This window comes from Rhinolophus hipposideros (genome assembly GCF_964194185.1).
Source record: "Rhinolophus hipposideros genome assembly, chromosome: 1".
NCBI lineage: Eukaryota > Metazoa > Chordata > Mammalia > Chiroptera > Rhinolophidae > Rhinolophus > Rhinolophus hipposideros.
In genome coordinates this window covers 84,874,203-84,891,613 of record NC_138047.1, presented here as the reverse complement: position 1 = coordinate 84,891,613, position 17,411 = coordinate 84,874,203, and the positions used below count along the sequence as shown (strand labels likewise).

General features: G+C 42.8%; 2 protein-coding genes across 4 annotated transcripts in view; one reads left to right on the top strand and one right to left on the bottom strand.

Moving 5' to 3' along the window:
- Positions 1–435: 435 nt before the first annotated feature.
- Positions 436–17,148, bottom strand: LOC308499457 (uncharacterized protein; the record flags this gene model as incomplete). Its single annotated transcript, XM_081052938.1, has 5 exons — positions 436–1,626; positions 11,298–11,473; positions 13,893–15,042; positions 15,133–15,260; positions 17,083–17,148. 3 exons carry the CDS (start codon positions 17,146–17,148, stop codon positions 14,175–14,177), a joined length of 1,062 nt encoding a protein of 353 aa, XP_080909064.1. The 3' UTR covers positions 436–1,626; positions 11,298–11,473; positions 13,893–14,174.
- The window catches only part of TBC1D1 (TBC1 domain family member 1), a 201,610-nt gene continuing 198,470 nt past the window's right edge, over positions 14,272–17,411 (top strand). For all 3 annotated transcript variants that reach the window (XR_013993874.1, XM_081057659.1, XM_081057658.1), the window contains exon 1: positions 14,272–15,061. The gene's annotated coding sequence lies outside the window, so the exon portion shown is untranslated. The remainder of the gene's footprint in view (positions 15,062–17,411) is intronic.

The following is a 17,411-nucleotide window of genomic DNA, read 5'->3' as shown; positions in this document are numbered from 1 at the left end:
TACGGAGACTTTCAGACATACACAGAGAATAGTACAATGGACCTCCAGGTACTCATCACCCAGCTATAGCAAACCCTCCATTCATGGCCAGTCTCGCTACATTTAAATCCCCCTCAGTCTCCATCTTATTACGGGACAATTGTGAAGCAAACCGCAGACTTGTCATTTCATCTGTAAATATTTCAGTATGTATCTATAAAAGATAGGACTTACATACACACAACCATACTACCATTGTCACACCTAAAAATGTTTACAATTTCTTGGTATCAAATTATCCAGTGTGCAAATTTCCCCATTTGCCTCATACATCTAGTTTGTGCTTTGTTTGAATCGGGGTTGAAATAGTGTCCACTCGTTGCATTTGGTTTATAGTTCTCTTAAATCCCTTTTAATCTGTAAATTTTTTATCTTTTTCTTTCTTTTTTCCTTTTTGTAATTTATTCCCAACTACCAAATCATTTGTCCTGTAGGGTTTCCTGCAGCTTGCATTTTGCTAATTGCTTCCTTGTGGTGTATTTAACATGTTTCTCTGTACCTTATTTTTCCTGCAAAGTGGTAGAGAAGATGAAGAAGCATGATCTAATTCAAGTTTGATTTTTTTTTTCTTTTGGCAAGAATAATTGATTAGGGGTTGGGGGGGGGATGGCACTCACACTGTGTTTAGTTGTTTTCCAAGTTTACTTGTTTTCTTAGTTATTACCAGCCAGTTTGCCCACTCTTGCTCTGCAGTGCATAATAAAGAGAAAATCAGTTAAATAGCAGTGGGATTCAGTTAAAAAGAGAGAGGGTTCAATATGACCAGAATCACTCACACACAATACTGCAAGACTGCTGGAGGCAGGCTTCCCACAGAAGGGGGCAGGAGGCGCTGATGAAGTTTCAGACAGGATTTGTAACTTGTGTCAACCTTGTTGAAAGAGTACCTGCTGTGCCCAGAGAGCACTCTCGACCTCCAGTGGTTTAAAGAAAGTGGTTTGTCACCCCTTTAGGTTCTTAATGATGGCTTTGAATTGATTACTTGCCTGTTCTAAAACAAAATTACATTTTTTATGTCGAGTTATAAAGACCAACAAACAATGGGAGCCATGTGAATAGGTGCAAGAATTGATGAAGGGCCCTGATGAAGGCTTTGCTTGAGTGGCCCCATGGTGGACATAACCACAAGTCAGAGGAAATGTGACGTCTGACGATCTTCCTTCAGACGCTGTGCACTCTGGTGTGCAACCCGGAATCAGAACCACCATCTCGTTGATGAGATAGCAAGAGATTTAAATGAGGACGAGTTCGTGCTGCTGCTTGAAAAGGATGGTCTCATTGACAGCCACAATGTACGGGGTCATAGTGTGCGGTTAGCACCTTCTGTGAAAAGGATGCTGGACAGAATTGTGTGATGCCATGAAATTTACCCCAGAGTGTGCCTTTCTGTGGCAAGCAACAAACATTAATTTCACAAAGTAAGACAAAAATGACTCTGAAGTTTGTGAAGTCACACATGGTCAATGTTGTTCTCTAGCATCCATTCTTTCATCAGGATCGTAGCCATCGTCATAACAAAAATAAGATTGCGTCATTGAGAATCACCAGTTTGCAGCACAAGCCAGACACTGGCTGATGAGTGGAAACCTAAAAGAATAGAGAAATACAGTTACAGTTGCATGAACTGAACTTGTGGATGAAACAGACGCTGAGCTCACGGGCAAGGTATACTTTTTGTGTGTGTGTGTGAGAATCTTGACAAATCACTATGATGAAAGAAATAGTGAATAGGCCATTTTCTGAATAGAGAATGGATGAAGTTGAAATACGCATTTGTTCACAAATGGTGGCACACAGTACATATTGTTCTCCATGTGCCTTTCACTTCCCTAGTTAGAAGGACATTTAAGTTCCCAATTCCTTGCTAATATAACAGCAATGAATAACACGATGTATATGTCATTTTACCTCTCGTTCTTGTATACTGCAAATGGTATTTTTAACAGCTAAAATACCTCCTTGTTGAAAGAATGGCATGAGATGATCTGTGAGAACACATTATAAATTGCAAAGTGTTCAGCATTACTATCGTTGGATAAATGAACAAATTAGATTTATAAACAATGTTTCACAGTTCAATCATTTAGTGTTTGCAGCTCTGTGTTAGGAAACCAGTATCTTTTTGCTGCCCTCATTTCCCAGATGTGGACAGTAATTTTTTTTTTTGACAGTAATTTTTAAAGAGAAAAAAATTAGTATTTCTACGTTGTGTGCACTACAATCATCGGGGTGAAAATTGTGGGCTCCATAGCTACATGTTTATTGTAGATAATTACAAAAATGTAAAAAAATCAATGAAAGTAATCATCCTTGTTCCCACCGGTAAAGTTGAAATTAAAGAAGTAGCAAGTGTTTCTGATAATCCGGGGTGTCTTCGGAGGGAAGAGTAAGTCTGATCCAAACAGCCTTGGAGAAATAATGTTTTAATAAGACTATTTAAAAAGTCCAGTTGACAGACATCATGGTATACAAATGCTTTATGTTTGCCTGGTTCCATGATGCAGCATCTGCTGTATTGTTAAGAACTCGAATACATGGCCCAAGTGGCACCAGTCTAGCCTCCTCTTAAAGAAGTGGTGAAATAGGCCACGTGGATGGGGACAAAATTGCATAGCAATACTTAGAGCCTCCTCTCTCCTTGCTGAGTCTATGTGGCAGTTTAGCCTCTGTCTTCTCATCTCTACTAAAATTGTACTCTCAGAAAACCTTTTAATTGCTCACTTTTCCCAGACCACATTCTCCCTGACTTTTCAGGACCTGTTAACTTGAGATCAAAGGTTTTCCAAAGGTTCTGTGCATAGAATCCCAAGAGTCAATGAACTTGGATAGGAAATTTAAAAGTATTTTTAAGTTACTTTTAGAAGTTCTAGCCAAAATTTAGATCTCTCTTTAATTTAAAATGTAGGCAACAAACTACAAAAGTATTATCAGACTCCATGACTTTGTCACCAATGGAAATCACCGATTTTCATGTCACATTTCAGTTGTCACAGATATCTCAGAATATCATATATACTCATCACTACTGAAAATCATGTCCATTGTTAGACCCATCTTGTTATTTAGTGTGTTAATAACAAAGCACATATTAATCTTTTCGGACATGTGGTAGGGAACTGTTTTCTTCCTTTCTATAGGCGCCTTTTCATTTGTTGATGGTTTTCTTTGCTGTGCAGATTTTTTAGTTTAGTGTAGTAGTTTTTATATTTTTTAATGATTGAAAAAAAATTTTTAAATAATATTTCATGCCTTATGACAATTTATGAAATTCAGATTTTAGTGTCAACATTCACTAGAACAAAGCCACACTCATTTGTCTACATATTGTTTATGGCTACTTTGCACTACAATGACAGAATTGAAAGTTGGGAAGGAGACTGAATGGCCTGCAGAGGCTAAAATGTTTCGTATTCGGCCTTTATTAAAAGTTTGTTGGGGGCCGGCCCGGTGGCTCAGGCTGTTAGAGCTCCATGCTCCTAACTCCGAAGGCTGCCAGTTCGATTCCCACATGGGCCAGTGGGCTCTCAACCTCAAGGTTGCCAGTTCAATTCCTCGAGTCCCGCAAGGGATGGTGGGCAGCACCCCCTGCATCTAAAATTGAACAGGGCACCTTGAGCTGAGCTCCTGCTGAGCTCCCAGATGGCTCAGTTGGTTGGAGCGCGTCCTCTCAACCACAGGATTGCCGGTTCGACTCCTTGTAGCAACGGCAACTGGATCTGAAGCTGAACGGCACCCTCCACAACTAAGATTGAAAGGACAACAACTTGACTTGGAAGAAAAAAAAAAAGGCCTGGAAGTACACATTGTTCCCCAATTTAAAAAAAAAAATCCCCAATAAAGTCCTGTTCCCCTTCCCCAATAATAAAAAAAAAAATCTTAAAAAAAAAAAGTTTGTTGACTTTTAGAATTAGAAGAGTGGAAGTGTCCTGAGGACAGTGACAATGGCTCCTGTATCTTTACATCACTTTAGTGCGAGTTCAAGGCCTCGGAAAGAATCAACAAATCTCTACTGGTTGAAAGACTCTGCTAAGCCCTTTGTAGTACATACCTGCCAGTTTGGGAATCTTGGTAAATTTTATCTCCCCCTTAATTTTATCTCTAAACTGCACATTCAAGGACTGACAATCCTTTTCCTTGAATGATAGGAGAACTTCATCTTACGTTTTATATTTAGCAACAGGAAAATGAGAAGAAGGCCGAATGACTCTAGCTCAGCTTTGCTGTTAAAGAAAATAACTAAGTAATGAGGCATGCTCTCACTACATGCTGCGGCATAACATGAATTATTATGCAATAGGAAACGTGGTCAGAAGGAGACTAGCCTGCACACATTTCTTCCATATGTGCTGATCATTGGAACCTGGATTCATTTTAATGGGTGCTCCCCCAAACTAAAGGGTCAGAAAGTCCCAGCCAAAGCTCAGCTCTACCACTGAACACCTTGCAGCAAGGAAGGTTATCCTGAAAGCCAAGGACTCTCTTTATATCTTAAAAAACAAAACAATAGCACCCTCAAAAACAGTATTACAAAGCAGTATCATGACATAGAGGAAAAGAATTAGAAGCAGAACATCTCAGTTAAAATTCCAGTTTTTCCCCCACAAGTCTTCTGCCTTACGAAAATTCAAACTCTAGGCTTAGTTTTCTTAATGTGTATAATGACAGAAGTAGGGGAAAAACCTTTGAGGGCTACTGAGGGTTAATAAGATGGGACGTGTCGATTATAAAGCACTATACACGTGCAAATAACATTCCAGGTGAGGATGAGTAAGAAGATTTGATGCAGTGAGAGCTGGAGGCCATGCCAAAGTTGATATGTTCTTTGCTTTCTATAAGCCCCTCCCTTCTTTCTTTCTTTCCTTCCTCCCTTCCTTCCTTTCTTCCTTCATGTCTGCCACATTTCCAGAAATGATGCTTAAATGAATGCTTAAATGCTGCTTGTATGCATACAAGGCAACAAAAATATTTAAAAATAAGAAAATAGGACTAAAGAAAGAGAAAGGTGAGGTAAAATGAAGCAAGGAGTAAGGTAATAACCGATGCTTTCTAAACCACTAAATTTACCTAACAATGAAAACTGACAGAAGCATGCAATCATGTTCTTTTGCCAGGTAAAGACGTGAAAAAACAAAAATAAAACATGCCAACAAAGGCTCCTACCATTGACCCTCACCATAATTTCATTAAAAAAACTTTCTTTTGTTAACACCTACAAAGTGGGAAAAACATGATCTCAGAATACAGGGTAGTCCAGTTTAGTTTTATGAAATTATATGTTGTTATTCATATTTTGTCTTGGATGGATAAATAAAAACTGGCACAAGCTGGGGTGCCTTAGAAAGGGCACTTGGGAATCAATGACTTAGCACACAACATGACCTCAATATTTGCCAAACAATGGATCCCAAATTTAACTTTTGACCCAGTAGTCAGTTCAAGGATGGAAATACCACCAGTTCCTCACGGAGAGAAAAGTTATTCCTGGTAGAGCCCTAAGAGAACTTTTCCCCAAATCTCCTTAAAAGGACGTTGTGTTAGATATTAAACAATATCCCCAAAATGAATAGGACATTTTTATAAAATGTGTTCCCCCAATATGAGCGAATGAGATGTCAAAGTACAACTCAATAAAATAAATTTTTGTGGATGCATTTCAGGCAAACAGCTCTCACTTGGGTTGATCTGATACAGGAACTGAATTTAGGGGATCCAGAGTCTAGAGGACAAGTTGGACTGTATATCTTTTAGACAGTGCTTTGAAACAATATTTTTCTCAACCAAGCTTTTGACAAATACTAAGTATGGATGAGCTCTCAGTTCCATGATTTTACAATTCATTTGTAGTATATCTGGGAATGAGATCCTGTATTGACAGTTAAACAAGGAGTCTCATGCTTTGACATTCAGCTCACCCAGGGTGAAGGACTGACATATCTCTTAGGGCAGTTGAGAAACCCCATAAGGGTACAAGGGGTAAACAGGGAAACCTAGGAAGTTTCTAATCTAAGGGAGGTACCATATAGATATTCCATGAACTCACAAATGTCATGCATTACAAACTAGTTTCATTCATTCCATATTTATGGAATGCCCACTGTGTACTAGGTTCTATTCTATGCATTGGAGACACAGCAATGAACAAAACAGAAAAAATTCTTTCCTCTTAGAGGAGAGGGACAGAAACAGATGACAAATGATATGCAAGTAACAGTATGTTAGAGGGCGATAAATACTATGGAGAAATACGAGTATAAATCAAGAAAAGGGGACAAGAAGTGTGTGTAGCAGTGGCTCCCATTTTCAAAAAGTTGGTCAGAGAAAGCCTCAGGGAGAACGTGATATTTAAACAAAGACCTAAAGAAATCGAAGTAGGGGGCAATGTGGACATCTGAAGGAAGTGTGTGCTTGGCAGAGGGAATACTGAAAGCAAGGGTCCTGGGACAGGAGTGTGCCTGGTAGCTTCGAGTAACAGCAAGGCCAGTGAGGTTTGAGCAGCCTGAACCCCAATACTAGTAGCATGAGATACATGGTGTGGGTGTGGGGAAGGGGTCCTATAGGACCCTATAAACCATTATAAGTGCACTTGAAAAGAATATATTCTGCTGTTTTGGGGTGAAACGCTCAAAAAATATCGATTAAATCCACTGGTCTAATGCGTCATTTAAGGCCACTGTTTCCATATTGATTTTCTGTCTGGAAGTCCTGTCCCTTGTTGTCAGAGGTGTGTTGAAGTCCCCTACTATGATAGTGTTACTGTTGATCTCTATCTTTATGTCGGTTAATGTCTGTTTTCTATATTTAGGTGCTCCTATGTTGGGTGCATAGATGTTTACTAGGGTTATGTCTTGTTGGATCGATCCCTTTATTATTATGTAGATCCCTTTATTATCTACTTTGCCTTTTGTTATAGTCTTTGTTTTAAAGTCTATTTTGTCCAATATAAGTATTGCTACCCCAGTTGTTTTCTTATTTCATTTGTGTGAAATACCTTATTCCATACCTTTGCTTTCAGTCTGTGTGTTTCTTTTGATCTGAGGTGGATGTCTTGTAAACAGCATATGCATGGGTCTGGCTTTCTTATCCTCTCAGCTACACTCTGTCTTTTGATTGGAGCATTTAATCCATTTACATTTAAAGGGATTATTGATAGGTACATAATTATTGCCGTTTTATTATTTGTATATCTGGTTTTCCTTTAGTTTGTTTTTACCTTCTTCTGCTTAAAGAAGCCCTTTTAACATTTCCTGCAATACTGGCTTGGTGGTAGTGAATTCTTTTAGTTTATTCTTTTCTGGGAAGCTCTTTATCTCTCCTTCAATTTTAAATGATGGCCTTGCTGGGTAAAGCAATCTTGGTTGTAGGCCTTGTTTTTCATCACTTTGAATATTTCCTGCCACTCCCTTCTGGCCTGCAAAGTTTCTGTAGAAAAGTCATTATCCTTAGTAATATTTTTACTAACATATCCCCTCGGGCAAGGGAAGCAAAAGAAAAAAGAAACATATGGGATTACATCAAACTAAAGAGTTTCAAAAGGCATCCTACTGAATGGGAGAAGATATTTGCCAATGATACATCTGATAAGGGGTTAATATCCAAAAATTATTTAAAAAAACTCATACAACTCAACACCAAAATAACAAACAGCCCAATTAAAAATTGAGCAGAGGACATGAAAAGACATTTCTGTAAAGAAGACGTAACCAACAGACATATGAAAAAATACTCAATGTCACTAATCATTGCAATGAGAAATGCAAATAAAAACCACAATGAGATACCACCTCACTCTGATCAGAATGGCTATCATCAATAAATCAATAAACAACAAGTGCTGGTGAAGATGTGGAGAAAAGGGAACCCTCATGCACTGTTGGTGGGATTGCATATGGGAAACAGTATGGAGGTACCTCAAAAAAATTGAAAATGGAACTACCTTATGACCCAGCAATTCCACTCCTGGGTAGCTATACAAAAAAATCCAAAGCATTAATTTAAAAAAATATATGCACCCCTATGTTTATTGCAATGTTATTCACAATAGCCAAGATATGGAAACAACCGAAATGCCCATCAACAGACGATTGAATAAAGAAACTGTGGTACATTTACACAATGGAGTATTACTCAGCCATAAAGAAGAATGAAATCTTACCATTTGCAACGACATGGATGGACCTAGAGAATATTATAAGTGAAATAAATCAGAGAAAGACAAATACCGTATGTTCTCACTTATATGTAGAATCTAAAGAACAGAATAAACGAACAAACAAAATAGAAATAGACTTGGAGATTCAGGGGATAAAAAACTGATGGTTGCTAGATGGGATGGGGGTGGGGATGGGGGAGAAGGTAAAGGGATTAGAAAGTACAATTTAGTAGTCACAATATAGCCACAGGGATATGAAATACAGTTTGGGGAATATAATCAATAATTTTATAAAGATTAGGTAGGGTGCCAGGTGGGCACTAGACTTATTAGGGAGAACACTATTAGGGAAAACATTTTATAGAATGTGTAGATGCACTAGACTTATTAAGGAGAACACTATTAGGGAAAACATTTTATAGAATGTGTAGATGCCTGACCACTATACACCTGAAGCTGAAGTTGAATAATATTGAATGTCACCTATAATTATATATTTCATATATATATATCTACATATATATCTATATATACATATATATATTTCATATATATATCTACATATACATACATATATTCACGGCAGGTGGAGTACACATAGGGAATATAGTCAATGGAATTGTAATAGATATATTCGATGTCAGGGGTAGTAGATTGCGGGGGTTATCACTTTGTGAGGGGTGCAAATGTCTATTACATTGTTTTGTACATCTGAAACTAAAATAATAATAATAATAATAGAAGCTAACATTTAAGTGTTAAAAAAATGAAAGGAACAAACAAGCAAGATAAACAAACAAGCAAAACTCACAAATAAAGACAACCATATGGTGGTTACCAGAGGGAAAGGGGGAGGGGAAAGTAGGAGAGAATAAAAAGGGTCAAATATAAGGTGATGAAAGGAGATTTCACTTGGGTGGTGAACACACAATGCAATATACAAATGATGTATTATAGAATTGTACACTTAAAACCTATATAATTTTATTAACCAATGTCGCCCCAATACATTTAACAAAAAATACAAATGAAGAGAAAAAAACATTACAAGGACTTTGACTTTTACTCTGGGAAAAGCCCTGGGGGGGTTCTAAGTAAAGTACCGTCATATCCCAACTAATGTTTTCACAGATTCACTAGCTGCTGTATTAAAAATAGACTGCAGGGTTGCCAGGGCAAAAGCAGGGAGACCAGTTAGGCAACTACTGCGTATTTCTAGGTGAGATTACTACATTATGTACCAGCAATGTCACAGTGGCATGTGGGATAAAATGAAGTGGTTGTCTTGGAGTGTTGGAAGCTTAGTTATCTTACCAGTCTGGGTAAACTCCCTGAGATCCATAACTGACAATTTATAAAGAAATTCTCACAGACCTTAGACAACTTCAGCTATCATAGCAAAGAGTGGTGTGCTACCTAACACTTGCTCAGCTTTGCTCTTGATGCCTAAACCCACAAAACCAGCTCACGTGGTTAGTGGGAACCTCAAGTGGAGGCTGGATTTTGTCAGAGATCTGTATGGAACAGTTGTTTGTGGATAGCAATGATTTAATAAATAGGAGAGGGAGCCGAAAAGGGAAGTAGACCGGTGCCCAGAGTTTTATCTGCTTTGTCCATAAAAGGAGATTGGACACTTCATAGGAACTTACTCTGGGCTTGTTCAGTCCACTTGTTCTCACACTTCATGGGTTTATGTTGTTGCACCCATTGTAAGCACAAGGTATCCTGTGCCGTGAAATTTTTGCTTATTTAAATTGCTGAAATTCCAAAATCGATATTGGTTATCTGCTCATTTTATTTGTTTTTTACTCCACTATATTTTATTATTCTTATGCCTTTCAGTAAGCAATTTCAGGGCCCCACCATTGTAGGCAAGTCAATGTAATGTACTCTCTGATCTTGACTTCAATCCATTTACATGTCGTGAAGAACATATTTTGTAGATAATTAAGACACTTGGCCATTACTTCATGTACTGTTAAGATGCTAGTAGTTATGCCCTGGGTTGGCAGGATTGGCAAATTACCTAGTGTTGGTGCCACGATGCTGCCTCCTCCCATGCTTGAGGCAGACACTGCTGCTTAATTTTGCACCCTTTCCCACAGAGCTTGAACTTGCCTCAGAAACCTTCTCCAGCCATCCCAGATCTCACCATCAGTCCAGGGTTCCAGAAAGTCATTGCCAATCAATGGGAACAAGCATACCCAGTGAACCATCCTTAGGGTCTATCCAGTATGATCTTAATTTCTTGCCTTTATTTATGCCAATTTTGGAAATAGGCCCACTAGTTAAGAACTCTTACTTTATTATGTATACTTGGAAATCAGGTTAAAAATGTTTTCATAGCAAGAGAGTCTGGATTTCTAACTAATGTAAACATTTAATGACTGATACATTTAATAATAATAATTTTATTAAAGGCCTCTCTTCTACATTAACCAAAGACTCTTTATTCTAGATTTGTACATGTGTCCCTTAACTTTTTAAAAGTCAAGTGGCCTCTGGGCTTCTCACTTAATTTAATGGAACCAATGGTTCACAGTTTTCTAGAACTCTGCAGCCATCTTAAAGTTGATATTAATGTTCCTGGCCTTTGGCAATGAACAATTAATTATGCTGCAAATGACTAAATTGGAAAAGACTCTATAGGGGAAGCCCCAAAAGAATGACCTGTGGCAGAATTTCAGAAGGAGCTAAGGGTTGTCCACACAAGGAGCTGGCAGCAGCCATAATTGCTGAAGACTTTGCAGTCCCCGGTTTTTCACTCACTGAGCCAAGGGGTCAGGAACTGGTGTCAGCAGCAAAATGCCTTGTGTGTTCCTGGGTTACACCAGTCAGGAGAATCAGGGGCCTGAAAGAGTCACAGCAGAGTTTGGCCCCATTCCTTACTTAATTTTGTTATTGATGACTTAGAGAACTACCAACAGAATCCCTTCCTGTGTCTCCAGGGAGCTCTGTATTGCCATCACCAAGGCCACATTGCCCTAGCCTCTGCCATGGCAGTGTACCAGCTCTGCTGGGAGCCACACATCTGCACGACAAGGGGAAGGAGCTACTTTCCTCAGGAACAAAGGCATCTATAGGTGACAGCTGGGGGGTTACCTCTTACCTTTCTATTCTGTACTGGGACAATATGGATGTCCACTCCAGTTTGACAGTCTTTATCCTGCTCTTCCAGGTATCACCATCAGGTCCAAGGAACCTTTTACTATTTCTTCCCGAGCTGCTAGAAACACGTGCAAATGAGGCTGATGGCAGGCTATCTCCTACTCCCAGAGACAATGCCTTACAGCAAAAAGAAAAAAGAAAAAGAAAATCCTTATCATGTATTATAAAAGGAGTTCTGTTTCCAGGAAGCTAAAAGTGTTATAAAATCCCTTGTTATCATTCTTAGGGCACTAACTAACCCTGGGAACTGGAAAAATGATGCAGAAATCACTGCTGCTTAAAAGGCCATGGCCCTTCCCTGACCCAGATCAGGGGTTGGGGCGAATGGTCATTTGCCACTAAATTGTAAATCTTGGAGCTGGAATGTGCTAGATTTCAGCAGTGGGGTGGGGGACAGGAATGTTTTCCCCCTTCACTACAATAGTATGAGAGACACAGGACCTAGTCTGCCTTTGCCCTTCCCCACTTTTTACCTTTGTGGCCTGATTAGACACCTGCACCTAAGGTTTCCTGTATTCTGGGACTGGAGGTGTGGGTAGAGTGGGGGTGGAGGAATAAGTGAGGAAAAGAAAAGGGAGGGGAGTGGCAGAATGGGAGGGTGTTCTGGCCAACATGTTCTGTAAGCAAAGCCCAGCCTTGGCCGGACCCATTCTACCATAGGTAGGGTCTAGCAGGCAGGATTCTTAAATAACAGTTTCAACCATCATCTGCCAGGACATGTATGAGGTCAGACAATTAAGTTCACGAACTAATTCTAGAAAAAGTACTACCTACCTCATTGCTGAATATCACTACAGTTGCCTTCAAAGTACTCCCTCTTGGGAAGCCATGCACTGATGCCAGCGCCTAGTCCACCCTTCCAAGCAATTTTGGAACTCTTTTTCTGGAATGGCCATCAGAGCTGTCGTTGTATAACTCTTGATGTCCTGAATGTCATCTAAATGTCTTCCTTTCAATATTTCCTTTATTTTCAGGTAAAGAAAGAAGTCATTGGGGGCCAGATCAGGTGAGTAGGGAGGGTATTCCAATACAGTTATCTGATTACTGGCTAAAATCTCCCTCACAGACAGTGCTGTGTGAGCTGGTGCATTGTTGTGATGCAAGAGGCATGAATTGTTGGCGAAAAGTTCGTTTTTGTCTAACTTTTTCATGCAGCCTTTTCAGCACTTCCAAATAGTAAACTTGATGAACTCCTTATCTAGTCGGTACAAATTCATAAGAATAATCCCTCCGATATATAAAAAAAAGGTTAGCAACATCGTTGCAACAAGTTCACAAATTTAATTGTCTGACCTCATATGAAAGGCAGTTTAGGGGTGTCAGTGAAATGGATGACATTGCACCTGTCTTGACATCCTAGCAGAAGGTGTGTTCAGCAGGCTGCTGCAGAGAGGAATGAGAACTGCACAACTGAGTTGGAAATAAAGATGTGAAGTAATTGTGAGGTGATCCAAGCACCGACAATATGACTTAACTTGTTTACCTGGTCTTGTAACCTAATGAAAAACCATTTCCATAACCCAATGAATGTTCTAATCATTAGAGTATTCGTGTCTGTATATACTCCTCAAGTTTTGTTTTTAATTTAAGGCTAAGTACACAAATATTTATACTATAACAAAAATGAGCTAAGTGCTACAAGAGGGCTACACAATGGCCAAAGAGAAAGTGTGTTATAAGGGGCTTTGGATGTTCTGGGTCCAGGCACCTATTAGCTTTACGGGCACCAAGAGGTATTAACCACGTAGTTTCCCTGGTCAAGTGGATTTAATCCTCTCTGCTCTGCAGAGTTTTTATAATGATTAGAGACAATACATGTAAAGTACCTACCACAATGCCCTAAATAGACCAGCCCCTCAATGAATAATAGCTACCACTCCTACGAGAGTTTTAAATCAAGCCATGGATAACACTTTTGGGTCCCACTTAAATATACTTCCCCTGGACGTAACCTGGGTCACCTTCTAGGACTACATTATTGGTGAGGCAGGGAGGAGGGGGCACCTTGGATTGCTGTTTGCCTCCTGAGCCACAGTAACAATCGCAGCTGCCATTAGTTGAGGCCCATGTATGTGCTACCTTGCATACACTTGCCCATTTTATCCTCACAATGGTCCTATGAAGTGTGTATTGGTCCTCGTTCTACAGGTAAGAGGATGGAGGTCCAGTAGCTTGCCTAAGCCTCTCCAGACTAGTGGTGGAGTTTGGGATTAGAGTTCAAGTCCAACCCCACAGCCCAAACTCTCTGTCACTGCCCTAAAGCTGGCCTCCAACAACACTAAGCAAGATAACCCCAACGATGTCACCTGGGTTTCTCCACGACTGCCTGCTTCCCCTCATTTCCATTTTCCTGTTCTTGCTCTCCCCTCCCTGCTCACTCGTCTCCGGTACCCTACTTTCTTCAGATCCCACAATTCCCACCCCCCGGGGTGAAACTGCCCCTATTTACTTAGTGGGGCAGGGATTTGGAGGGTTGCCTGTTTCCTGCTCACCGCTATCCCCTGATCCTAGGAGCTCGCTTTCCCAGTCGGCTTACCTCTCCCCAGAGTGTCTCCTTACTCTCTAACAAGGCCGCTGGGGACTTCCCCAAAGCTGACCCAACGATAGGCACGCGAAAAGGCGTGTGCGCGCGCGCGCTCGAGAGAAATAGCGCCCCATCCAGTGCCTGCGTCATCCCCTCAGTTGTTCAGAAACGGGGCTCACCGGTGCTCCATAGGGGAGGGTACTTAAGCCTTTGCAGTTTCCCCACCCCCCCGATTCTCCTGCTTTGCCTGCCAGCTCCCCGTGGGATGTCCGTGCCTCCCTTCACTCCCTGCCATCATCCAACCCTGGGACAGGAAGAAGCGGTGATGTGGGGAAAGCCAGGTGGCTTGGTCGCCTTCCTGTGTTCTGTCCAGGGTTCAGCGCGTCCGTTTCGGAGGGAGAAGGCAAGAGCGCTGACGAGGCGAAGCTTCCGCAGGGGCGCAGAGCGGGCTGGCAGTGCCACCTGCTGAGAGCACCGCGGGCCGGGCCCTCTGCTATAAATAGGCCGCCGAGGACAGGACTGTGCGACCGCACATCCCTCCACGAGCGCCTTAGTCTCGCGCGGGGCCCCGCGTCCCGCGCCCCAGGCGTGCGGCGGGCCAGGACCCTGCGCTGGGATGGCGCCCGGGATGCCCTCTCCACTGCCTCCCCCGTTCCCGGGCTGGAGCCACCGGGCGGGCGCAGGATGGGCCCCCGGGAAGGGGGGGAGGCCGCGGCGGACCCGCACTGCAGCAGCTGTTGCCCGCGTGTGACTCGTCTGCCCCGGCAGCGCCTCTCGGGCAGTCACAAGGCGTAGTGGGCAGGGAGAGGGCACCGCGTCCCCCTCGCAGGTCCCCGAGGACCAAGTCGGGACAGCCCCGCTGCCGCCCTCCCCTCGCCTCCCCCGCGCTCGCCCAGCGGGAGGAGGAAACGCGCGCCGCGCGCAGACACCTCCTCCTCCTCCTTCGCCGCCGCCGCCGCCACGGTGCCTGTTGCTGCCGCGGCCGCCGCCCGGCCCGCCGTTTCTCAGCCGGCCGGGGAAGAGGCGGGAGCTGAGCGGAGGGCCCCCGCGCACCCCCTGCGGCTGGAGGCGCCCCGCCCCCGGGCACGATGGACGCCCCGCCCGCCCAGGCCCTCCGCGGGCTGCCCCGCAGCACCTGCGCGCCCCCGGCGGGCCCCGCGCTCTGAGCGCGCGCCGCACAGGTAGGCTGCGTCGTGGGCTGCACCCGCGCCACCCCGCCGTCCCTCCTCAGGGGCGTCGTGAACGCCCCCACCGCCCGGCACGACCCTGCGCTCCCGGGCCCGCGGGGACGCCGGATTCCGGCGGCCCACGGGCGTTTCTGCTGTCCTCGCTGCCCGGAGGGCTCTTGGGGGAGGACGTTGATTGCCCCCTCTTCGCCCCCTACTTGGACGAAAGCGAAACCTTCTAGTCCCTAGCGACCCAGAGCTGGGACACCTCCCTCCCTCTGCCCTCCTCCTCCCCTGCTCTCTGGTCCTCTCATCTCCTCCCTCCTGCCTCCCGCCACATATCTCTAGGGCTAGCGTGTTTGTAAGGCGACCAGATTGAGGGGGAGGGCAGTCAGAGTAATCCCATGCCACCCTTTAAAAGTTCAGGGTACTTTGCAGTAGTCACTTTGGCAGCTGCACCAGTGCGCACAGCATGTCTTTCTTTGGGCACATCCTGTACCAGTCATTTCGAAACCCTGCCTAATTGTTTCTAGCAGCTTCCTGATCACTGTGTGATTAGAGGACCCCTCAAACTTTGCCACATGTTGTTTTTGTTTTTTAAAAGGTATCGTTTTCTTTGAAATCCACCTAGAGGTGGCTTTACTTGTGATTTTATTTAAAGTATTTTATTCTCTGAAAGTTGCTTAAACAGGAAAAGAAATTGAAAGTGATGACTGTTCCTTCCACCAGTTTAATTTTCAGAGTGTCCTACATTAATGGATAGGTATTCATATAGGTCCCTCATCACTCCTTTTAGATGATTGGATGAATTAATATAATCAGACTTTAAAAGAACGCTTAAAAATGACCTGGTTTAAATGGGTCACACCCAAGAAACTCAGCTATCTCTACAAGTCCAAACTTCTACACTTTTTGCACTGTGCTTGAGCAAAACTGCAGAGGCCTTGATAAAGAGGCCCTTCTTTAGCAAAGCAGAAATTCATTCTCTTCCCCAGATTCCAGATGGGATTGGTTGGAGTTGGAGAATGGCCATCTGTAGGTTTTGTTGTGTGTTGGGAACCTGCTCTGTGTGGGAGGGGTGGGTGGAAGAATGAATGGGGAACTGTTCCAGGAGGCTGGGAATCAGCTTGTACAACCATGTTTCTGAGCAGTTCATGTTGTTTTACTCACTTGGATTACGGACCCCCGAAGCAGGTGAGTTCTGCAACTTTTCCTAGATTCAGATGGATTCTCTTAGTTAGAGGTGTGCCTCATGATCAGCTCCTTCCTGGGGACCTTGAAGACATTTCAGGAATAAGGACATTGCATGAAAAAGTGTGTATAGAAAACGATTGACGGCTTTTGTAAACAGGTGTTTTACATCTGTTGGAAATGAAATGCTATCACAGCCTCATATCTACCTGTGTCTTTTTTCCCCAACCAAGTTACCGGGGAATAAGACTATAAAAAGGGCTTTCTCTCTAGATTTATCTGTAAATAACCATTCGCAAAACACGAGTTACTGGATAGGGAACACAGATGTGAGTTAGAGGGCGCTGTGTGAAATGTTGAGGGGACATTTACTGAAGTGAACACAAGTAGAGTGTCCTGAGACTATTAGCTGAGCTCAAGGAGATATAAAAGGAACTGAAAGTAGTAATAAAATCATCAGGCGATAATTAAAATAAATGCCTTTATGTGGATTTGTCCAGCTGTTTGCAAACCAGTAAAACAGGAGAAAAATTCTTTGGTGTAGTGAGAAGTGATTAGCATCATAGTAAAGTTTTGCAAGTGGGACTCAGGTGCCATTGTCTATCATTATCTTCCCACTGAGTGCACTAGGGATTTCCCTTTTTATTATGATAACCTTTCTGGTGGGTGCAGTCATGTCAGTGTTGACCTTTCATCCCATGTGACATTGTCCTAGTACCAGAGGGCAACTCTGAAGAAACACAGCTTGCCTCTTGTCTGTTGTTACCCAGCTGTTGACAATCTCTGTTTCCCACTACGCTAGAAGGCAGCCTTCACTAGAATGGCTTCATAGCAATCAGATGTACCATCCCTTCCCCCTGCAGAGGCAGAGGTGGGTGGGTGCCTCCTTTCATGCGCAGATCTTCTAGCATCTTCTAGGATGTACCACTGGCAAGCAGCATGATGCTTACCTATTCCCCATTCACATCAGCATCTCTAATCATTATGATGCCTGGAGTAGGGCTGCCTACTTGAGAGGATTCTGACTTTGAATATGCTTCTAATTTTATGTCACAAAAGGACAACTCCCTCAGGCCCCTTTTACTACCTTCACAGCGTTTCTCTGAAGGTCCATAGTCTGCACTCTTCAGATTTCCAAATGACCTAAAATGTATATGAGCCCATTAGGGGGCTT